This window comes from Lissotriton vulgaris, chromosome 10 (assembly GCF_964263255.1).
Source record: "Lissotriton vulgaris chromosome 10, aLisVul1.2, whole genome shotgun sequence".
NCBI classification, from domain to species: Eukaryota; Metazoa; Chordata; class Amphibia; order Caudata; family Salamandridae; genus Lissotriton; species Lissotriton vulgaris.
Genome location: NC_141698.1, coordinates 1,138,068,327 through 1,138,093,765, shown reverse-complemented (window position 1 = coordinate 1,138,093,765; position 25,439 = coordinate 1,138,068,327). Strand labels below are relative to the sequence as shown.

Genomic DNA, 25,439 nt, shown 5'->3' with positions numbered 1-25,439 from the left:
TGGAGCCAGCGCCCGGGGAGACCGGGGGCGATCGGCACCTGGCGGGGGAGAGCCATTGACACTCCTCTCTCCCATTGACCTGCCAAGTGGTCTCTTCACCTCCTGGGTGGATGGTGGTGCCTCGATGTCGGGGCCTGGTCAGGCCCAGGGTTGGGGTCGAGCTGAGGCCACGCGGCCTCATGGTGCAGTGTCCAAGATGGCGGCTGGGCCGGGGCAATGCTGATGATGGAGGCCCGGGCCAGCCGATGTCGGGGTGTTCGAGAGCAGGCGTCCCGTTGGGGACGGGTTGCAGGTTGCTTCGGTGGGTTGCCGGGGTGGTTCTTCTGGAGACACCGGGAGAGCCGGTGTTCAGGCCTTATTATGCCGGGAGGGAGCGGCCCCTTCACGAGGCCTGTCCAACATGCGTCCCCCCCAGCTGAAGGCAGGGAGAGTCACCCATCCTCTTGGGTACTCTCCTCGCCGAGGCGGATAAAGCATGACAGGCCGTCCGCGTTGGCGTGATCCTGGCCAGGGCGATGCTCCACAGAGAAGTCCATCCCCTGCAAGGAGATGGACCAGCGCAACAGTTTTGGGTTCTCCCCCCGCACCTGCATTAGCCATTGCAGGGGTCTGTGGTCTGTCTGTACCCTGAAATGGGTACCGAAGAGGTAGGGCCGGAGTTTCTTGAGGGCCCATACCACTGCGAAGGCATCCCGCTCGATGGTGCTCCAGCGCTGTTCTCGGGCCAGCAGGCGTCGGCTGATGAAGGCCACTGGTTGATCGACTCCCTCGGCGTTGAGTTGAGAGAGTACTGCCCCAACGCCATGATCTGAGGCGTCCGTCTGGACGATGAATTCCCGGCTGTAGTCGGGGGCCTGGAGCACGAGGGCGGTGCACATGGCGGCCTTCAACTTCTCGAAGGCCGCTTGACAGTCCGGAGTCCAGTTGACGGTTTTGGGGTTTTTCTTGGATGTGAGTTCTGTGAGGGGCCCCACAATGCTGCCATAGTCCTTTACAAACCGCCGGTAGTATCCGGTGAGCCCTAGGAAGGCCCGGACCTCGGTTTGGGTGACAGGAGGTTGCCAGGACTGGATGGCAGCGATCTTGAGCTGAAGGGGGGCCACCAGACCGCTCCCCACTTGGTGTCCAAGGTAGGTCACGGACCCCTGGCCAATCTGACATTTGCTGGCTTTGATGGTGAGGCCGGCCTGTTGGAGGGCGTGCAGGACTTCTCGGAGGTGGTGAAGATGGTCTGCCCAGTGACGACTGTACACAGCGATATCGTCCAGGTAGGCGGCGCTGAATTCTTCGAGGCCCGCCAGTACCTGGTTCACGAGTCGTTGGAAAGTAGCTGGAGCGTTTTTCCTGCCGAATGGCATCACTTTGAAGTGGTAGTGGCCATCCGGGGTAGAGAAGGTGGATCGTTCTTGGGCCCTGGGGGTGAGGCGATTTGCCAGTAGCCCGCTGTTAGATCGAAGAGGCTCAGGTAGCGGGCAGCCCCCATGCGGTCAACCAGCTCATCCGCTCGGGGGATGGGGTGAGCATCGGTTCGGGTAACAGCGTTCAGGCCCCGATAGTTTACACAGAACCGGAGCTCGGGGGCAGCGCCCGGTGCAGCAGCCTTGGGGACCAGTACGACTGGGCTGGCCCAGGGTCTGTCGGATAGTTCGATCACTCCTAGGGCCAGCATTTTGGAGACTTCGTCTTGGATGCAGGTGCGCACCCTGATCTGGCACTCGGTACGCCCTGTGTCGAATAGGTGGACTATACCCAGTGTCCACGTCGTGAAGGCACCAGGGGTGACCCCTGGGGTGAGGGAGAACAGGTTTGCAAATTGTATCAGGAGAGCCCGACAGTCTTGGCGTTGTTCCGGGGACAAGGCCTCGGAGAGTCTGACCCCTTCCACTGAGCCATCTTTTTCCTCAGTAGGTCAGGGAGGGGCTCGGAGTCTTCTTCCGTCCCACTATCCGTTGCCATCAGTAGGCTGAGTTCCGAGCGTACGAAGTGGGGTTTGAGTCTGTTAGCGTGGAGGACTCGCAGGGGGTTCCGGGAGGACTCCATGTCTATTAGGTAGGTGACAGGGCCCTTGCGTTCTATCACCTTGAAGGGTCCTGTCCATTTGTCCTGCAGGGCACAGGATTCGACTGGAGACATCACCCAGACTTGCTGGCCTGGTTCGAACTCGATGGAGGAGGCATGCTGATCGTACCATTTCTTCATGTCCTCCTGACTGGCCTCAAGGTTGGCTTTGGCGAGTTCCCTGAATCGCCGGGTCTGGTTGCGGAGGGTCAGGAGATACTTATATACGTCCGGAGGTGTCTTCTGGGGGGCCATCTCCCATCCTTCCTTGACCAGGCTGAGGGGGCCCCGGACGGGGTGTCCGTACAGGAGCTCGAAGGGACTGAAGCCGAGGGATTTCTGGGGAACTTCTCGATAGGCGAAGAGGAGGCACGGGAGCAGCACGTCCCATTGGCGACGTAGGGGTTCCTCCAGGCCCATGATCATTCCCTTGAGGGTGCGGTTAAACCGCTCGACCAGTCCGTTTCCTTGCGGGTTGTAGGGGGTCGTGAACCGGTAGGTGACCCCGCACTGTTGCCAGAGAGACCTCATGTACTTTGAGATAAAGTTCGTGCCCCTGTCGCTGACGACTTCCCGGGGGAAGCCCACTCGAGAGAAGATCCCCATTAGGGCTCGGCCTACCACGGGTGCTGTCACGGTCCGAAGAGGAATGGCCTCGGGATAGCGGGTGGCGTGGTCCACCAGGACTAGGATGAACCGGTGCCCCTGGGCCGTTCGGGGTCTAGGGGCCCCACAATGTCTATTCCTACCCGTTCGAACGGGGTGGTGACGACGGGAAAGGGTTGCAAGGGTGCTTTAATCTTTCGGCCGCTCTTCCCGCTGGCTTGGCAGGTGGGGCAGGCCCGGCAGTGGTTGGAGACATCATTTCGCATTTTGGGCCAGTAGAAGTGGGTTACCAGGCGGCTGTATGTTTTGTCTTGCCCCAAGTGCCCAGCAAGGGGGACATCGTGTGCCAAGTTCAAAAGGAAGTCTCTGAAGCGGAGGGGCACCACCAGCACCCGACTGGCCCCCAGCTCAGCGATTCTTTCCTCACTGTAGAGCAGGTCATTATCCCAATAAATCCAGTGGGCCCCTGCGGTGTCTCCTGCGCTCTGGGCGAGGGCTTTCTGCCGGAGTCCCTCGAGGGAGGGACAGGTCTTCTGTTCTTGTCGGAATTGTTCCCGGATGGGACCACCCTCTTGACGCCACTGGGCCAGTTCGGGAAGGTCCTGGAGTTGAACGGGCTCTTCTTTGTTTTGCTCTGGGGGATTGGCGCTTAGGGCGCCTCCCTCCGGGACGATCGAGGGAGGAGGTTCTGGCCATTCGGGTTCTTCGGGACTGGAGATGGCGCGGGCGGCCATGGACCGGGTCGTTATGCAGGCCCATTCAGGGAGGCCCAACATCCCCAGGTGCTCTCTTCTTTCGACGGCTGCCCAGGGGGAACTTTCGAGGTCGTTCCCCAGGAGGCAGTCCACTGGGGCATCATCACGGACAGTCACCTTCAGCATTCCGGACACTCCTCCCCTCTCGAAGGGGACGCAGGCCATCCGACACAGGCTTTCTGAGTTGTCGGCTGACCGGACGGGGCAAAGGACGTTCGGCAAGATCTGCTCCGGGGTTACCAGGTGACAGCGGACTGCCGTCACACTGGCCCCGGTGTCGCGTAGGGCTTCAGCCTGGCGCCCATTTATGTTGACCCACTGGCTGTATTTTCTCGTATTGGCGGGTAGGGGGGCCCGCGGAATCATGTCTCTTTCCCCTAGGCAGACCAGGGACATGGCGGCTGGTTCCCACTCGGGCTGGTCCGGCTCGTACTCTTCATAATCCTCTGGGGTTTGCTCTTCTCCCAGGGCGGCGGTAGTGACCTGGCGGGGTATAGGATTCTGGTTCTTCGGGCAATTAGGGTCGTTGGCATAGTGGCCGGGCCGCTGGCACCGGTGGCAATTAACGTTTGCTCGGAACCCTGGACGCATCGGGGGGTTTCCCCTGCCGGCCGGGGGCGGGGTGTTGCTTGCGGGAGCCGCCGGGACGGCGTCTCTGCCCCGACGGGACGGCGTCTCTGCCCCGACCCTGGCCTCCTCCTCCTCGGGGGCGATGGGGACCTTGGTTGGTTCTGTTTGGCTCGCTGGGCCCATTTCGGGCAACTTGGGTGCTTTCCCATCGGTCAGCTTCGGCGGCGAGTTGCCGAGGTTTAGTCAGTTTACTGTCGAGGAGGTGCTGCCTGAGCTCGACGAAGCAATTGTTGGAGAGGCGCTCCCACACAATGAGGTTAAAGAGTTGTTCGTATGTGGTTACTTGGCTGCCCTTGATCCACCCCTCGAATGCTCTGCTGAAAAAGTTCACGTACTCCACCCTAGTTGTACCCGGGATCCGTTTGCAGTCGCGGAACCGCTGGCGGTACATCTCAGGCGTGAGTCCGTATCGAGTGAGGAGGGCGGCCTTCATGTGGTCGTAGGAGGTCATCTGAAGGTCCGGGAGTTGCAGCAGGGCATCTCGCCCTTCGTTGACGAACCTCCCCCATAACCCGGCTCCCCAGTCACTTCGGGAAATCCGGTGGGAGGTCATGGCTATCTCATAGGCTTTGAACCATTGCTGGATATCGTCGTTCCGGTAATATTCTCTGACGACATCCTTGGGGATGTGGACTTTAGGGTCTGTAGTGCCAGGAGTGTTAGGGCGCTCGGGCACCCCGAGATCTTTATTCTGTTTCCGAAGCTCTATTTCTGCTAGATTGCGCTCATGTTCGTAGGCTAGTTTTTTCTCTTCTAACTCCCTCTGTCTTTGCTTCTCTTCCCGCTCCTCTCGGAGCCGCAAGTGTTCCAATGTTATTTTTTGTTCCGCCAATTTCAGTTCTCCGTCCAACCGAAGTCGCGCAGCTCCAATTCATGGAGTCGGCTTTTTTCACGTTCTCGGATCTCCTCCGGGGAGAGACCCGATTTCCTTCCTTCTGTCGGAGTGGTGTTCGTTTCCGGCGCCTCGAGGTTTTGGTTTTGGGGTACGGCCGTACCCGTCTCCGCCCAAGATTCCAGGGCCTTTTTGAAGTCTTCTTTCGTGCTCAGTCCTGTGGTAGCAATGCCTAGTTCCATGCAAAATTGTTTTAGCTCTCTGTGGTTGTACTCTTCTAGTTTCTCCATCTGGAAGTTTTCTGTGGTTCCGCTCTCTTTTGTTGACATTGTGGTTGAGTCGTGGGGTGAGTTACTCTCTGTACGATTACGCGTTGGTTCGGATCGTGCCGCTGGCCACCAATGTTAGACGGGGACCCGGAGGGTCGGCCGAGGACAGGGGAGAGGCCTCCGGTGAGGACCGTCTCCAGGGATCGTACAGACAAGTAACTTCCCCCCCACAGATGGACACCACACGAGGATGAAGTCAACACTCTTTATATACGATTCTTGGAGCAAGGTTATCAGCGATACAGGGAGTTCAGGACACGAGGGTCCCCTCAATTCTAGTCTCTGAAGGGGAAAAGGGGTAGCGGGACAGTCTTGGTACCGGTCCGGTACGGGCGTGGCAAGAGGGGGAGCTCACAATCCTCGAGCTCGGAGTTCTGGAAGGTCGGGCCGCGGCAGCGCCAGCTGGCTAGGATGATAAGTCTCAGTTTGAGAAGGGCCGCGGCCGAGCCAGCAGGCAAGAGCGATGGTTTACAAGGATGGGCCGCGGCAGCGCCAGCAGGTCCCGACGAAGGTGTAGGTTGCAGAGGACCGCGGCAGCGCCAGCAGGCAGGAACGATGGTTTACAAGGATGGGCCGCGGCAGCGCCAGCAGGTCCCGACGAAGGTGTAGGTTGCAGAGGGCCGCGGCAGCGCCAGCAGGCAGGAACAATGGTTTACAAGGATGGGCCGCGGCAGCACCAGCAGGTCCCGACGAAGGTGTAGGTTGCAGAGGGCCGCAGCAGCGCCAGCAGGCAGGAACGATGATTCACAGGGCAGGGCTGCGGCAGCGCCAGCAGTCCGTCAAGGATGAGTTCTTCAAGGTGTCTCTCGACTCCAGGATACAACTGCCTTCCTGCTCTGGAGCTGCCCCAGTTATAGGTCTGGCCTCCTTTGATGTCCGGACCCTCGCGCCTGGAGGTCGGGAGGTCCGGGATGAGGGAGTCAAGACACCCAGCAGGGGGGTGGAGCCAGCGCCCGGGGAGACCGGGGGCGATCAGCACCTGGCGGGGGAGAGCCATTGACACTCCTCTCTCCCATTGACCTGCCAAGTGGTCTCTTCACCTCCTGGGTGGATGGTGGTGCCTCGATGTCGGGGCCTGGTCAGGCCCAGGGTTGGGGTCGAGCTGAGGCCACGCTGCCTTGTGGTGCAGTGTTCAAGATGGGGGCTGGGCCGGGGCAATGCTGCTGATGGAGGCCCGGGCCAGCCGATGTCGGGGTGTTCGGGAGCAGGCGTCCCGTTGGGGACGGGTTGCAGGTTGCCGGAGTGGTTCTTCTGGAGACACCGGGAGAGCCGGTGTTCGGGCCTTATTATGCGGGGAGGGAGCGGCCCCTTCACAAGACCTCTCCAACAGGGGTCATCTTTACTAATAGAATCTGGGGGTCATCTTTACTACTAGAATCTGGGGTCATCTTTACTACTAGAATCTGGGGGTCATCTTTACTACTAGAATCTGGGGTCATCTTTACTACTAGAATCTGGGGGTCATCTTTACTACTAGAATCTGGGGGTCATCTTTACTTCTAGAATCTGGGGGTCATCTTTACTACTAGAATCTGTGGGTCTTCTTTACTACTAGAATCTGGGGTCATCTTTACTAATAGAATCTGGGGGTCTTCTTTACTACTAGAATCTGGGGTCATCTTTACTTCTAGAATCTGGGGGTCTTCTTTACTACTAGAATCTGGGGTAATCTTTACTTCTAGAATCTGGGGGTCATCTTTACTACTAGAATCTGTGGGTCATCTTTACTAATAGAATCTGGGGGTCTTCTTTACTTCTAGAATCTGGGGGTCTTCTTTACTACTAGAATCTGGGGTCATCTTTACTAATAAAATCTGGGGGTCTTCTTTACTAATAGAATCTGGGGATCTTCTTTACTAAAAGAATCTGGGGGTCTTCTTTAGCTTTACTAGAACTCATTGGAGTCTCATTCAGCAACTGCAAGGTTTCTAACCTTTTGGGAACATACAGCTTGCTGTTCATTCAATAAATACTCCTGCATTACTATTTGCAGGGATAGCTTTGCTCAGCATCACTCTCACTGGTGCACACACCCCACATCCACAGAAGCAGAACGGGTGTCCGTCATTCTCTTACCAAGTTGACAAATCCTGGAACGACTCCTCCTCCCCAACACATCAGGGCCTCCTCCTCACTTCCGCAAGAAGCTGGAGACCCGGCTCTTCAGTTAGTCTTCTTGCAGGACCATCAAGACTACCTCTACTCAGACCTAGACTCACCGCACACCTACTCTCACCTAGTCAGCGCCCTGATATCCAAACAGGTGACAAGCAGCACTCTACAAATGCACCATACATTACACATTTATTGCACAGTAACGCCCCCACCCCCAGTTTAAAAAAGGGAAAAGCTTAGACAGAGGCTGAAAGTAAATTTCCTTTCATTTGTGCTTATGTTTCCTTTCCATCATGGTTTTAAATCAATTTGCCACCCATCAGAGGCATAATGAGGACTAGTTTTTAAGCTTTGTAGAGATGCCCATGTACTTATTGTGTAGATTAGGATTTTTATGACACATGACAGCGTGCCTGACACATCCATGCCAGGTTTTCAAGATACCCAGATTTATGGTACTTGAATTTATCTCCTGTTAATGACATGCACATTTTGTGGACAGATGTCTGCTAGGATCCTAGGGGCTTCCCAGTGCCTGCTGACAAGGGTTTTGCTGCTGCCCACGTAGCCAATATCTGGTGAACGACATTGGCCCTCATAACTCCTGCAGGCAGGTGTGTAGGGGGTAGTGTGTACATTCTTACCTGTTCTATACTTCCACACACAGAGCTGAAGGTTTGCCAGACTAAGACCGTCCACTGGCACGTGATCAGCATGGGCACCACACCGGAGGTGCACTCCATCTTTCTAGACGGCCACACCTTCCTGGTGAGGAACCACCGACACACCTCCCTGGAGATCTCCCCGGCCACCTTCCTGACTGCCGTGATGATGCCGGGCCCAACGGGCAGCTACTGGATGTCCTGCCAGATCCCATCACACCTGCAAGGTAGGACTCGTGGAAGGGATGTGGGGGTCAGAGAAGAGCATAGACAGGTGCCAGCAGAGAAGGAGAAAGAAAGGGGTCAGTCAATCTAGGATTAGAGCAGAAGAGAATGGTAGGATATCAGCCAATGGGAGAGCAGTCAAGTGTCCAGGAAAACATGAGTAGTTGCCAACCTATGGAGAAGTAGTGGAAACGTGTCGGAGAATAGAGAAACCCATCCACTGGGGTGCTGATGATGCGCCCCGAGATGCAGGTCAATGAGAGCAGAAGATGCCATTCGACGAGGGTTCAGTGCTGGACCCAGGGAGAGTAACAGAACCTTCCAGCCAATGGGAAATCTGCTGGGAGTCTCCTGGAAAAGTATGGAATGGGAGCCAATGAGGGTTTTTTTTTAAAATGCATCAAAACACAACAAGAAAGCATTTAATGGTATGTATGAGAGATGTGGAATTTAAACTAACAGCATAGATATAATCTGTCAATATTGTCAGGAAGTAACCACAAAGTTTTGGCAGGAAGTGAGCGCAAAGAGTATAGAAATAGCAAACGTATTTTACTTAGCATAACATTATGATAGACAGGTTGGTCAGTGTGTATGTCCAAAAAGCATTCAAGGTCCAGAGACGCTAGCCCTGCCCCTGCCATCAGCCGGCAGGATGGGCTCACGGAGAGATGAAAAGAGTATAGTGCCAATATCAGCAACACTCCCCATCCCACATACATCAATATCATCAGTAAATAAACCACGCAACACATTGTTTGTGGAGAAAATTGCTGCAGGTTTATTTGCATAACAAATATGCCAAACATGGTGGGTTATTTTACGGGTGATCCAATGGCAGGCAGCCCCTCTGCCTCCTGCCCGCCTGATTAGCCAAATTGCACCGTGGACATAGGCAATTGGTGCTTACCAATTTTGGGAGAGAGGGTAACCCCTCCCACCGGTGGACCGCCAGTCCACCCCCCTTACTCACGCCCCCAACACCCGGTTGCTCGGGTCCGCAACCGCCCGTAGGACTAACGGGGCGCCGCCACTCCTCCAGGGTCCTACGTGAGGACCTCCATGGGGATATTTGGCCTGAACATAGGCGTGATATAACATGATAGCCTAACAGTGATGACATAACAGAACAAGCTACTCTCGGGGTGGAAGTATGCCCAAACAGTAGCAAGTTCTATATCAAGAGCTGTGGAGATGGTGGGGAGCTGTTTTTGTAGGGCACAACACACTTAGCATGCGGATGATGTGGCTGTCTCCTCCAGCACCGAGACATCTCCAAGGCAGCAGCAGGGATCCCCAGTTGCCTGGAGGGTGTCAATGGGGGGACGGGAGTTCCCTTTTGTTGATCGAACCAGCACACGGACTGGGGGTCAAGACTGGGGGGAGCGGGTGAGTTTGACGATCTGGGGGATGTCAAAGTCAGAGGAGACCACGGATCTCACTGTTGGTGCCGGGCTGGTGTTTCCATGTCGGTTGCTGTAGTCTCCCGACTACCAGTCGGTTGGGCACAGCGGGGCACCGGCAGGGGCCACACGCCACAAGATCAGTGGCAGTCTTCTCTCGACCTACCAGTCAGCTATGCCCGGCTGTGCACAGGGGCAGGCTGCAGAGTGCACCTGTTGTCAACACTCCCAACCAGCGCTGGAAAACCCCTGGCCAGCTATCCACTTTGCAAAAACATAAACATAAACACATAGCCCTCTCGCCAGAGCGCGCCTTATCATCAAGACCGTGTTCTCCAGCATTAACCAGTCATCCCTGGCATCCTGGCTGCCCACCTAGACAGCCCACAACAGATGATGCCCGGCAGTCTCCAGACCACCGGTTACTGGGCATGGCGGAGCACATCAGTGGACCCGAGACCACACGTCGGGCGAGCCGGGCCGGACCACAACACACTCCCTCCTGCTGGAGTGCACTTCACCGCCAAGACAGTGGTCTCCCGCTATTCCAATCTTTGTTGTTACGTGGTCCTCAACCGCGCTTCTCGATGTGCCACACTATTCCTCGATCTTGAGCTCTGCTGTCTGCTATGGAAGATGGAGACACAGAGACCTCTATGTGTGGTGAGTGTTATGTTCACATCTCCCGATCATGAACAGACAGAAACTGGATTACTTGATGCAGGCAGACACAGGATTCTCAGGATACTCTTCTCAATGCTTGTGAGATTCCAGAACCACTTTATTCAAAAACACCCGTAATGTGCTGACCTCCATAGACTTCACTATCTAAACACACCCCCAGAGGGGGTGGGGAATTACCATGAACACATCACACTCGTCCACCACCTGCAAAACAAAAATACAAAATACAAAATTGAACCAATATCGTGCTCAAAACAAAACACAAAAATACAGGCAAAAATTGTCGACTGAAAATTAAACAGTTCAATATGTTACATAGTCCTTCAACCTAGTAGATCTGGCGGTGCAAAACCAACGCAGGTACCTCTCAGAGCCCGCTAGCCAACCTCAGGCCCCTGGGTTACATCAGAGAGGGGCAACTTGTCACATTCAGGCAGCAGCACACTTGGCAACCTCGTCGGTGATTGGGCAATGTTAGATTTGGGCGTCTCTAGTTGGCACAGGTAGGTACTTGTGACATATAGGGACCCTTGCCTCTAGTCAGGGTAAGGGGGTGCACTCCTAAAATAACCCCTGCTCACCCCCTTGGTAGCTTGGCACGAGCAGCATGGCTTTACTTCAGAGGCGTGGTAAGTTAAGCAGTTGTGACCACATACAGTAACCCAGTGACAACACTACAAATGGACACCACACAGGTTTTATATAAAAAATAAAGATACTTTATATAGAGTTACCACAAGACCATAAACAACAAAAATACACACTATGATTACTTTTAGATGGTAGATTTAAGCTTAGTTCAGTTCAGTTCTTAGATGCGACACTCTGCGTCAATGTACCTTAAGTTGCGTTGCTCTTCCACGACAAGCAATGTCACAGTGATGGGAAATGCGGAAAAGTTCAGGTGCGAAGAAATAAAGATGTGAAGATCTTCCAGATGTGGCATGCTTCTCGGGGATGCGAGAAGTCTTTGGTTCGATGCATGGACTGCAGCGGCGACACCCTTACGATGCGACGGCAACAGCTCCAGCGGCGACGCTTTTCTCCCAGGATGCGGGAAGCTTCTGCTCGATGCGACAACTACAGCGGCGACATCCAAGATGCGACATCAGCAGCTCCGACGGCGGTGCGGTTCTTGGGGATGTGAGGTGCTCTTGGTCGATGTGGTGCAATGCGACAGTTCCAGCAGCAACACCCTCCTTCTTTGGAGTTGCGACGGCAGGCACAGCGACAGCGACACGCTCTGACCATGTTGCGAGATTCTTCTCCTGATGCAGTGCAGTGCGACAGCTCCAGCGATGACACCCTCCTTCGGAGTTTTGACGGCAGCAGCAGCGACGCTGACATGCTTCCTCTTCATTGTGGCACGCCTCTCTCCGATGCGGTGCAGTGCGACAGTTTCAGCAGCGACACCCCCCTTCGCCGGAGTTGTGACGGCAGGCACAGCGACGGCGACACAATTCTTCTCGTTGGGTCGCGCTTCCAGTTTCTGGTGACACGCAGTTCTTTAGAAGGCCAAAAACATTAGCAGGCACTTCCGAAAGAACTCTGGAGAGCTGGGGGTTGAAGTCTGTTGTCTCTGAGACTTCAGCAGGAGGCAAGCTCTTTTCCAAGCCCTTGAAGATCCTTCACACGTTGAAAGCAAAGTACACAAAGTTCCTTTCTCCTTCCTTTGGCAGTAAGGCAACCACTGCAGGCCAATCCCCCAAGCAGCACTTCAGCTTGGGAATAGTCTCTCCTCAGTTTCTTCAGGTTCCTCTCCTCAGTAAAGGTTTCTTCTTGTAGTCCAACATGATCTAATTTCATGGGAGCAGAGTCCCAATATTTATACCCCAAAATCCTTTGTTCTCTGAGGGGAGAGGTTCTTTGCTCAGTCCAAACCAGTTCTGAAGCACTCTGTTTACCAGACTTCTCCTTTCCTTTCACAGTGCAGTGCATGCACATCAGACGCCCCACAGGAGGGGGAGCCAGCATTGTGGAAGGCAAGTACAGTCCTGGAGCACTTTGTTGACAGGACTCCTTCTTCTTCTTTCAGTGTGCAGGGCAGAGACATCAGGGGGTGGAGCCTGCATTGTGGAAGGCAGGCACAGCCCTATTCAAGGTTCAGGTGCACTCCTCCCTCCCATCAAGATGCAAATCTCTCTATTCACCACTGGGTGACTCAGCCTGTCTCCTGGAATTCCCCAGCCCTGACACTTCATTAAACCAGACATAGGAATACACACGCTAGCAGAGGTAGGTTTGAATAGTTAGACAAGCAAATACCTACTTTCTAAAAGTGGTATTTGCAAACACAGAATATTAAAATAAACTTCACTAAAAGATGTATTTTATTATTCTGAGTTCATGCATACTAAACTCGAATTTCCACCATAATCTCTGAGCCTGCTAGGATTATAAAATGTAACAACTCTAACAGCCCATTCTGGCCAACGGAGAACCGGTAGCCTTGCAATAGTGAAAAACGGAAATGGCTGTAATTCACTATTAGGACATGCCACACACATCAGGGCTTGTCCTACCTTACACTTACAATACACCCTGCCCTTGGGCCTACGTTAGGGGTGACTAATACGAAGAAAAGGGAAGGTTTAGGGACTGGGAAGTGGGTGCACTTGCCCAGTCAGCATGACAGTACCAGACTGCACGCAGGCTCTGCAATGGCAGACCTTAGACACATTTTACAAGGTTGCTTCTGTGGGTGGCACAACCAGTGCTGCAGGCCCACTAGCAGCATTTGGATTTACATGCCCTGGGCACACTCAATGCACTAGACTAGGGTCTGACAAGTAAACCAAATAGCCAAACATGGAACCACTGATTAATACATAAATTTACAATAGGGAGCACTTGTACCGTGGCACTGGATAGCAGTAGCACAGTGCCCAAAGCATCTAACACCAACAAAAATACATGAGGCAACAGCAAAAATGGAAGGGAGACCCACGCCAATGGTGCGAGGTCTAACAGGTAACATCCTGTCCTGACAGAGACAGACTTCGACCAGGTGACCCAACATCTTCAAGTTCCTCAAAATCATCATCAGAAACTGGATCTAGAGTACTCGGACTTTGGTAGGCTGCAAGTGAGCAGTTCCGGCTGGGCAGAGCCATCTGCTTGTGCTCCGGCGTGACCTGGGACTTCTTGCCTTGCCTGTTCCTGGTGCGTGGAGCAGCGCTGCCTTCGCCTGGCTTTTTGGAGTTGGCAGGAGTGGATGTGTTGGTGCTAGCCTTTGCTGGAGGAAGTCAGGCAAGTTTGTCACTGTTTTTTTTTCTCTTTGGTGCCCCCTCATCTGCGGTTGTGCAGTGTTCCCGGGACAGTACTAGTATGGAGTGACCAGGACTTGGGGGAGTTTGGGTTGCAGGTTCTGCTTGCTATGGCTCCCTGTTTTGTCACTTTGTCAGCTATTCCCTGGTGGAGCCATTTCTGCTTGATGGCCCTCCTTCTGCTCAGGCTGCGAGGTAGAAGGAGTGGGTGCCAATGCCCTAGATGAGGATCAACGGCGTCTTATGCTTTTGTTTCTGGGGGGACCCGCTATTCACCATTTGGATAGGTCAGGGGCTGAAGGGGGCCCGCAGCACACTTATGGACCTATGGTACTTTGTAGCAAGCACCTACAGCCCATTTTGAACAGCTTGCGTATCCCGATTATGAGCAATTTTTGCTGGGGCAAGCCAGGCAAATGCCGGATGAATCTGTTGACATATTTTATGCCTGTTGGAGAGACTTGGCCACTATAAAGCACGTTGCCTGATGCTGCAGATGAGATTCGGGCTCAATTTATACACGGTTTCTCCTCTGATAAATTACGTGAGGCTATCCTGCAGGTCCCGGGCATGTTGATGGCGGATGTGCTGACCAGGGGCAGGTCTAAGGAACTGTCGAGGGTAAGGGCGGCCCATATGGAGCGGCACTGCAACACGTAGTGAAGGTGGAGCCAGTTAATGCTGTGGGAGCTACGGTCCCAGAAAGGAGGGAACAGAGGAGTAAATCGTTGTTGGAACCCAGAACCTGTTACGGATGTGGAGGGCTGTTTTCTCATAACGGTCCATTTCCTGCATCTGGGAAAAGATGCTTGAACTGTAATAAATTGAATCATTTTCCGAAGCTCTGTTGCTCTGCCCCGATGACAAGGTATCCTCGTCCTGCACCATTGAATCAGGTGTCTGCTGGTGAATGTTCAAATGAGGATGGGGACATGGACGACGACATTGTGGAGGGAGCGGTTCATGTCATCCATGCCTGCAACCAGGGGGTTACCTGCGAAAATTTATCCCGAGGTGCAGTGTGATGGTGGGGGGCAACCCGGTGCGGGCCCTGATTGACACTGGGGCCTCTATGAGCATCATGGCCCAGTCAATGATGGTCATGTTGCCTGTTCCACCGGTTTTGAGCCCTACTACTACCAAGGCATATACCTATGGGTCCTCTGATCCTCTTCAGTTGGCCGGAGGGTTTACTGCTGAAGAGGTGCATGGTTCACATTCAACGACGACCAGGATATATGTCTCCAAAGGGGGTCAAGGTATGCTGCTGGGTTGTCGGACAGCGGAAGTACTTTAGCTGGTTTCCGTCACCCTCAGTGTGCATTAAGGGAAGGTAGAAGACCTGATGACGCAGTTTGCATCGTTGTTTAAGGGCTTCGGCTGTTTGAAGGATCGTTCAATAAAGCTTCATATTGATGATTTGATCCGGCCTGTGGCTTTAGGACACAGACAGGTGGCATACCATCTTTTACCGAAGGTGGAGGAGGAACTGGCCAAGCTTGAGCAGGCGGGGATTATTGAGAGGGTGGATGGTCCGAATCCCTAGGTGTCTCCAATTGTGGTGGCTCGGCAACCAAAGCAGCCAGGTGAGGTCCGCATCTGTGCGGATATGCGTTTGCCTAATCTTGCCATCAAAAGGGAAAGGCACCTCCCCTGACAGTAGATGACATCGTGGTTGAGGTCAGTGGGTCACCCTGGTTTTCAAAGATGGATTTACATGCCGGCTATCCTCAGTTGATGCTCGATCCTGCATCCCATGTGATCACTACATTTTCTAATCATGTGGGACTACGGAGGTATAAACGTTGGAGTTGTGTTATCTCCAGTGCTGCAGAGGTTTTTCAGGACACAGTCAGGGTGGTCTTTTCCAGCCTTGATGGCATATTCAATGTCAGTGATGACATCTTGGTGCATTCCCCCACTCTGGATGAGCATTTATCCCACCTTGGTTGCCCCTTGTAATGTTCACGTCTCCCGATGGTGAACAGACACTGGATTACTTGACGTAGGCACACGCAGGATTCCCAGGATACTCTCATCAATGCTCGTGAGATTCAACTTTATTCAAAAACACCAGTAACGTGCTGACCTCCATATACGTAAGTATCTATACATACGCCCAGAGGGGGTGGGGTATTGCTATGAACACGTCAAAGTGGGGTACCCTGCTGTGAAACCAGATCTGCCCACATGCCAACTAGAAGCCTGACAATGTTTATTGACAAAAGAGGAATCTAACTGTGAGTCCCAGCAGTGGGTGATAAGGGGGCTCCCAGCACCCCAGATGAGCATTAACTGGACCAGCGAGACATGCCAGAAACGTGTAGGCTTCGGCCTAGAGGACTCCAGTGGGGATGACGTCACGAGACTGACAGCAGTCACACAGCTGCGGGAGTCTGAAGTCTTGAGAAAGTAGTTACACCACCTTCCAACAGACTCAGACATGCAGGCTCTGTGTCCATTGAGCAGGAGAAGCAGACCTAATCCCTTCAGATGCTCACAAGGACCAGGGCTTCACGCGTCATGGACGGTCCCACCTTGAAGGTGTGGGGGGAGTGAGCAGAGAGCTGTCAGCAGCAGACACAGGTAGACTGACTGAGGGAAACGGTTAAGAGCTCACTCGCTCTTTCATATATACAGAGGCACATGTACAGCAGCAGAAGTCTGGATAGGATTTAAAAGGGGCTACCATGCCAGTAAAGAGGGTTGATGAAAGCCAGAGGAACAGACATATGTAAGCATAAGAAGAGACACACCTGTCCTTAACAGGGACATATGTTTGTTTTACCTCATTCACTTATGATTGAAATAAAGAAACACTATGGCAGCGAGTGGAACAGAGACACAAGAACATGGAATTATAAATAGTAGAGCTTTGATATATTAATTGAAATAAGAGTATGCTTTATAATTAAAAAGAAAGGAAAAAAGAGCAAAAAGGATCTAGAACAGAGAAGAAAATGAGAGAAGAAATACACATTAAGAGAAAGTTATGGAAATATTAGAAGTTAAGTGTAAAACATTATGGAAATATTAGAAGTTAAGTGTAAAACATTATGGAAATATTAGAAGTTAAGTGTAAAACATTATGGAAATATTAGAAGTTGAGTGCAAAGAGAGGACATTTGAAAAACGTAACCTGAATAGATCAGACTTTATTTTTTTATTTTCATCATAGATTTGCATGTTTGAAAATATAATGTAATTGAGTGAAAGGTGGTGGTGGCTTGTAAAGTACTTGTTTTGTAGGTGTTCTCCCAGTTTCCCCAGCCTGATCTTCTGACCCTTCCCTTCCTACCCCTTCTGTTTGTACACAGGTGGAATGGCCGCCATCGTCCACGTGGCCGAGTGCCCCAAGGAGCCCAACATGCAGCTGAGGAAGTCCACTGGCGACGAAGAGGAGGAGGTGGATATGGAGGACGACGAAGAGGAGGAGTACAATTTTGATGACTTCAATACTTTCCAGATGGATGAAGCGGAGCCTGCCCTACACATGCCGGTCCGCTCTCACGCCAAGCTGAGGCCGGTGACGTGGACGCGCTTCATCGCTGTGGAGGAGGTGGACTGGGAGTACGCGCCGACCACCCCCACCGACATGGACAGGTGACAGCCAGGCGGCGTCTGTGAGAAGTGGAGAGAGGGTGGTGGGGAGATGCCTCTGGGTTAGGTGGTATCAGACAGGATGACAACAGACAAGGCAGGTGACAGCAAGGCAGCATCTGTGTGGGCGCTCTAGAGATTGGGGTGCGCCAAGGCCACCCATCCATATCTGGCGACAAGTGGAGAGAGGGTGGTGGGGAGATGCCTCTGGGTTAGGTAGTACCGGAGGGGGTGACACCAGATCAAGGGTCGAGGGCAGGTGAGAGGTAGCAGTGATGGAGGTGTGTGACGGGGGATATGCAGGCTTCCTACAGAACAGGCTGATGAAAGGCAGAGCAGAGATTCTGTGATTGTTATTGAACCAGCACTGGAAAGAGCGCATGTTGTAGATGTGCTGTTTGTTTAGGATTACAGGAGTATTTGGAGAAATTTACAAAAACAACAGGTTTCCGGTCAAACACATGTTTCCGCTCTCTCTTTACCTATGAAAATTGGCAGACAACGCTGAGGTTTAGATCAAATGACTTGTTGCACCTCTTCTCAGCTATTTTTACTCCTTAATCTTTCTTGTAGTTGTTATTTGCCTACAGGTACTTGACAAAATTGAATTTTGAGTGGATTAGAAATGTTTTGTCTTTTTGATCATTGAAAGGTCTCACGTAGGCACGCTTGCGCTGTCTCGCTTTTGGTCTCGCCTAGGCAGCGCTTGTGCGGTCTCTTCAAGATATGCTGTATCTAGGATATGGGCTTAAGAAAACGCCCAGCTTTTTCATTGGTTCCTGTTGCTGTCCTTTAGAAATGATGGCTTTTCATAGGTGAATACACTTAGTAAACCCTCCTTGTCAAATTTTGTATCCTCCCATGAGGACTGTCCCTCTTACATGTGTTCTTACACAGATTTAAGCTTTTAAGCTGTTGGCTAAATCAACAACAATGTGGCATTTTTAAAAAGCAAACTAACAAAAATCTCACTTCCAATAAAAACAAGTGGAAACATCGGTTCAGCTGCAATGTTTCTCTTTATAATTGCATTAAGGGTGCAGAACCTTATGTGGCCAATAGAGGTCCCTTTACAACTCCACAGGGACACCCATTGAAAGCCTGTGGTACATTGCTCCCTTTCCTTGCTTCATAAAATTAATTTTGTTACTCATACTACTTCTAGGATATTTTTGGGAAAACAAAAATGAACTAACTTTTTCATTTGCAACACAAATAGCTCAAACTGTAACCAATGCAAGACCTATTGCATTGCAAATGTTTGTTCCACATTCAGTAAGCCCTTGCCCTCTCTCCCACTCCAAAAATAATTGGGGTTATTTACAAGCCTCTTCCGTCACCGGTGCGTCACTTTTAATATGGGAAAAAGTGACGTACGGGCGGCGCAAGGGCCTTGTAAATAGGCCCCAATATTCCTTCCTAATTAAATGCTTTCTCCAATGTTTTAAAGATGGTTGTGCAGCTCAGATGAGACAATCCATTGGGAGGGATGATGCACACACACAGAGTTATTGTTGGTGTTCCTGACATACCCACTGACCCCTTCGATGAACCTCCCATAACACTGCCTATTTTACACCTATTCTAAGTTTATGACTTTAAAAAAGTCAACCACCATGGAGATTCTCTTCAGAACAGGCCAAGACCACTCGAGCAAGTAAGTGCCTCAAATGTGGACCGTCCGTGTTGATGAAGCGTGCCACCAACAGGGGATGAGGGACCATGTCCATCAGGAGGGTGTTGCAGGATTACGTGGCACAGACAAGCCGTCTTTGGTTCTATCTACCTCTTGTCTTGTGTGTGTCTATGATGGGGAGGATGTATTGGCGAACGTCAACTCTCCTTTAGTTCCTCGTTGGTGGTTACAGATTCTCTGAGAGGTCGGCACCAGCTGGGGCTGCATTGAGGTGGTTTCCGATTCTGTTGTAGGGATCTGTTGTTTGTGGATGGCAATAAAACCTTTCAGTTTGGTGCTCAAAAAGTCATGTGAGCGGATTACAAATTAATTGCGGTTAGAAGCACTTAACAAATGAATCCTTGAAAGAATTAGCAAAGATACTCTAATTACCAGATGAATCCTTGGAACAAATAACAGACATACTCCAATTACCAGATGAATGGCTGGAAGAATGAAAGGAGGCATACTCCAGTTACCAGATGAATGGCTGGAAGAATGAAAGGAGGCATACTCCAATTACCAGATGAATGGCTGGAAGAATGAAAGGAGGCATACTCCAGTTACCAGATGAATGGTTGGAAGAATGAAAGGAGGCATACTCCAGTTACCAGATGAATGGCTGGAAGAATGAAAGGAGGCATACTCCAATTACCAGATGAATGGCTGGAAGAATGAAAGTAGGCATACTCCAGTTACCAGATGAATGGCTGGAAGAATTAAAGGAGGCATACTCCAGTTACCAGATGAATGGTTGGAAGAATGAAAGTAGGCATACTCCAGTTACCAGATGAATGGCTGGAAGAATTAAAGGAGGCATACTCCAGTTACCAGATGAATGGCTGGAAGAATGAAAGTAGGCATACTCCAATTACCAGATGAATGGCTGGAAGAATTAAAGGAGGCATACTCCAATTACCAGATGAATGGTTGGAAGAATGAAAGTAGGCATACTCCAATTACCAGATGAATGGCTGGAAGAATTAAAGGAGGCATACTCCAATTACCAGATGAATGGCTGGAAGAATTAAAGGAGGCATACTCCAATTACCAGATGAATGGCTGGAAGAATTAAAGGAGGCATACTCCAATTACCAGATGAATGGCTGGAAGAATGAAAGTAGGCATACTCCAATTACCAGATGAATGGCTGGAAGAATTAAAGGAGGCATACTCCAATTTCCAGATGAATGGCTGGAAGAATGAAAGGACCATACTCCAATTACCAGATGAATGGCTGGAAGAATTAAAGGAGGCATACTCCAATTACCAGATGAATGGCTGGAAGAATTAAAGGAGGCATACTCCAATTACCAGATGAATGGTTGGAAGAATGAAAGTAGGCATACTCCAATTACCAGATGAATGGCTGGAAGAATTAAAGGAGGCATACTCCAATTACCAGATGAATGGCTGGAAGAGCCCAGATGAATGGCTGGAAGAATTAAAGGAGGCATACTCCAATTACCAGATGAATGGCTGGAAGAATTAAAGGAGGCATTCTCCAATTACCAGATGAATGGCTGGAAGAATTAAAGGAGGCATACTCCAATTACCAAATGAATGGCTGGAAGAATTAAAGGAGGCATACTCCAATTACCAGATGAATGGCTGGAAGAATGAAAGTAGGCATACTCCAATTACCAGATGAATGGCTGGAAGAATTAAAGGAGGCATACTCCAGTTACCAGATGAATCATTGAAAGAATTAACAGAGAGGTACTTCGATTACCTGATGAATCTCTGAAGCAATTGCCAGGCATAGTCCAATTACCCGATGAATTATTGGAAAAATTAACGGAAAGATACTCCAATTACCAGATGAATTTGATTTTACAGAAAGCTACCCCAATTAACAGATGAATCAGTGAAAAAATTACCAGAGACATACTCCAGTTACCAGATGAATCTTTGAAAGAATTAACCAAAAGATACTCCAATTAGGTATGAATCCCTGACAGAAATAATGGAGAGATAATCCAATTACCTGATGAATTACTTACTAATGCCTACCTCACATTCTGGAGTATAGTCCATCACCCAGGACTCTCCAGCCATCTCTGTCCTGGGCTTTTCTTTTCAGCCTGACTCCAGGTGTACCCTATCTCCTTGCAGTCAGCCTTGAAGCCTCAGCATCAGGTGTTTCTTTGCCTTCCTCTTTTCCTTTATCTTTGAGGGTTCCAGGTCAGGGTTTGCCTGGTGGTGTTTGATACGGGCTTGAGGAGGGTGTGACCTCTCCAACGCCAGCATCTTTTCATGATTTCTTCACAAGCAGTGGTTGGAAAGTCTGCTACCATAGGTCGCACTCTTGGATAAATTACACTGGCTTCCTGTCTAGAAAAGGGTGATATTTAGGATCTGCTGCCTTATCCATAAGATTACATGGATTAGGGCCAGCATACTGGACAGACAAATTTATACCTTGCACTCCGATGCAATCCCTTAGGTCCAGTAACCAGCTGCTCCTAACAGTGCCAGTTGCCAAGAAAGTAAGGCAGGGCGGTAGGGCTTTGTCCGTAGCCGGTCCCACCTTATGGAATGGATTACCCCTGCTACTCAGGAAATGCACAGCACATCTGAGTTTTAGGAAACAACTAAAGACCTTTCTGTTTCAGTCATAAATCATTTCCTTTGGACTTGTTGAAAGCGCTCTCTAGGTCACAGGCGCAGAGATACTCCTCCGGGAGACCTACAAATAAAATAAAATGGTGTTTGGCAAGTGGATTTGGAGGATTTTCCTCAGACAGGTGTTGATGAAGGTCTGGTCTTTGTTGTTGGTGGTCACTTAGGTCCTTGGAGCTCTAAATCGTCTTTATCTAAACGAAGGCAGCCCGTGCTTTGCTTATTCTTGCCTTAACCTTGGGATATGTGCCGCCCTGCTTGTCTATGACACTGGTCAAGAATTAATTCCCTTTGGGCGAATTAACATTAATACATAAGTACTTACAGACATATAATAAACTTACCAATACCAAACAGATAACAAGGAAGCAATGAAAACAGGTGATAAATTCAATACACGTGAAAACACTATGGTAAAATAAAGTATTCAAACAATTTATTAGCATACATTACATTTGTTAAAAATTGGGAAACACATACAGGACGGAACAATAATCAATAAAATCAACATTCCAATAAAAAGGAGCTACAGGGAGAAAGGACTAAACTCAAACAAAAACAGTAATTTTGAATTTTCCTTAGTTTCTATTCCCAGATTTACTCCTTGAGCATCGACGCGTTTCGGCGGTATAATCAATCTAAAACCGCCTTCATCAGGACAATTTGTACAAATGTTTCCCAATACTTCTGAAAATTAAATAAGATCGGTCTTAGTCATAGATTATAAACACAACAGATCATATTCAATAAGAGCAGGTTAAAACCACATCCTTAAAAAACATAATGTATATATTCTACTCAATTTGTGAACACACATGAACATTGCTTCCAATCTACAAAACATACAACATATATCAAATACATATAGGGCTGACCAATTAGTGGCCAAAAACATATAAGTTCATTTCGTCACATAGTTAATATTTCTCATGTTTAGCTATATCATACAAGGCCTCTATAATATTGCCTAGCTAAAGGCAAGGAACATATGACCAAGCATCACATCATGCTAAAGAATTAAATTATCAAGTATACCAGTTCTAGAACCGAGGTGGCAATACGGAGAGTCATGATATGTCACCTACCTCAGGTAAGCAAAGGGTCTGTCAGTGTATATTAAGGGGTATACTGCCTCCTTATCGTTTATTGGAGATATTCGTCCAGCGAATTATCTTCTTGATATACACAGAATTCCTAATTGTGACATGAATAAACATCACATTTAGTGATTGTGAAGGCCAATGTATCCTTTCAAAGCAACGTTATTAGATCATGGTCTATCTAGGTATCATGTGTCTTATATGCCCAAAACATGTCAAGATCTATACATACAGAAAATGGATCCTCCCGCTAAGGTATTGACAGACCTAAAACAGCGAGCCTAGCCCTACTGATAACATATCCTGTCTTACAGATTTTCAGCGGTATTATGTTGTACTGAAGCGTTAATGTCAAACATTTTTCACGACATAAATTGCATGATTAATCAAAGACCGCGTAGTAGTACAACTATATCTACTCTTGGCGTACTAGTAAGAATATGAACAGAGATAACAAGACGAAGAAGGAGCCTTATTGGGTCAAACAAGGATAGTCATATACATAGACATGAGTGTGGCTTTCCACCTTTTACTTACTAGAATAAAATGATGACGGGATCTTTGTCATAGTTTCACTATTAGTGACGCATCCAGCATAATGGCTGGGAACTGTAAATAAAGGACATGCCATTAATGGCTTAGTCGAAACAAGACATAGCCCTTTAACAATAATACAAATCTCTAATCATACTCACAAAAAAGTTAAAATCACTGCGTTCAACACACGCGGTAGTTCAGTTCTCCATACCGACTCCCACCTATGAATAGAGCGGTTTACGATGTATGAAGGGTTCAGGGTTCCATAAAGATACCCACGACACGAGGTGATTTCCTCCGTGTTAACCCTGTATTTTAAAAGACAATAAACAGACACAAACTGTGTCAAAAGCGTGCCCCACTCGTAACAACGCGTTTTGGCAAAATACAACCCATATCGTTCCTTTACCTCTTTTATTAACTCACGAACGTCCCGCGTGGATGTCTGCTCGTCCTACAGGCTAGCAGCGACTGAGAAGTCCGCGCTGATATATATACACTGAACAAGATTGTCAGTGGACGTCTTTAATGACGAACGCGGAAGTAATGGATACCGAAGAAAGACTACCAGTCTTGGTTAAACTTGGTTAAACTACCAGCAAGAATATCGACATTCCCCAAGCAAAGTTTAACCAAGACTGACGCTCGAAAATACGAGGTCTATTAGATCTGTTAGTTCGACCGGTATTTATACTGCTACACATAAAATCTATTGGTGTGCAGTACTATTTCTTTAATATAGCGTTTTTTACAATTCTATTCCATCGACATTAGGACAATATATTGCCTATACAATTTCCTTCGGGTGTCATAAACGCGGCAGGCACCTCGGGTAGTCTTTCTTCGGTAACCATTACTTCCGCGTTCGTCATTAAAGACGTCCACTGACAATCTTGTTCAGTGTATATATATCAGCGCGGACTTCTCAGTCGCTGCTAGCCGGTAGGACGAGCAGACATCCACGCGGGACGTTCGTGAGTTAATAAAAGAGGTAAAGGAACGATATGGGTTGTATTTTGCCAAAACGCGTTGTTACGAGTGGGGCACGCTTTTGACACAGTTTGTGTCTGTTTATTGTCTTTTAAAATACAGGGTTAACACGGAGGAAATCACCTCGTGTCGTGGGTATCTTTATGGAACCCTGAACCCTTCATACATCGTAAACCGCTCTATTCATAGGTGGGAGTCGGTATTGAGAACTGAACTACCGCGTGTGTTGAACGCAGTGATTTTAACTTTTTTGTGAGTATGATTAGAGATTTGTATTATTGTTAAAGGGCTATGTCTTGTTTCGATTAAGCCATTAATGGCATGTCCTTTATTTACAGTTCCCAGCCATTATGCTGGATGCGTCACTAATAGTGAAACTATGACAAAGATCCCGTCATCATTTTATTCTAGTAAGTAAAAGGTGGAAAGCCACACTCATGTCTATGTATATGACTATCCTTGTTTAACCCAATAAGGCTCCTTCTTCGTCTTGTTATCTCTGTTCATATTCTTACTGGTACGCCAAGAGTAGATATAGTTGTACTACTACGCGGTCTTTGATTAATCATGCAATTTATGTCGTGAAAAATGTTTGACATTAACGCTTCAGTACAACATAATACCGCTGAGAAATCTGTAAGACAGGATATGTTATCAGTAGGGCTAGGCTCGCTGTTTTAGGTCTATCAATACCTTAGCGGGAGGATCCATTTTCTGTATGTATAGATCTTGACATGTTTTGGGCATATAAGACACATGATACCTAGATAGACCATGATCTAATAACGTTGCTTTGAAAGGATACATTGGCCTTCACAATCACTAAATGTGATGTTTATTCATGTCACAATTAGGAATTCTGTGTATATCAAGAAGATAATTCGCTGGACGAATATCTCCAATAAACGATAAGGAGGCAGTATACCCCTTAATATACACTGACAGACCCTTTGCTTACCTGAGGTAGGTGACATATCATGACTCTCCGTATTGCCACCTCGGTTCTAGAACTAGTATACTTGATAATTTAATTCTTTAGCATGATGTGATGCCTGGTCATATGTTCCTGGCCTTTAGCTAGGCAATATTATAGAGGCCTTGTATGATATAGCTAAACATGAGAAATATTAACTATGTGACGAAATGAACTTATATGTTTTTGGCCACTAATTGGTCAGCCCTATATGTATTTGATATATGTTGTATGTTTTGTAGATTGGAAGCAATGTTCATGTGTGTTCACAAATTGAGTAGAATATATACATTATGTTTTTTAAGGATGTTGTTTTAACCTGCTCTTATTGAATATGATCTGTTGTGTTTATAATCTATGACTAAGACCGATCTTAT

The 25,439-nt window shown here is 49.2% G+C and overlaps 1 protein-coding gene across 2 annotated transcripts in view; it reads left to right on the top strand.

Moving 5' to 3' along the window:
• The window catches only part of F8 (coagulation factor VIII), a 424,604-nt gene that overhangs the window by 216,687 nt on the left and 182,478 nt on the right, over positions 1-25,439 (top strand). For both annotated transcript variants that reach the window (XM_086942238.1, XM_086942237.1), the window contains exons 7-8: positions 7,993-8,214; positions 16,883-17,168. In XM_086942238.1, coding sequence (XP_086798364.1) covers positions 7,993-8,214; positions 16,883-17,168 — 508 coding nt within the window. The remainder of the gene's footprint in view (positions 1-7,992; positions 8,215-16,882; positions 17,169-25,439) is intronic.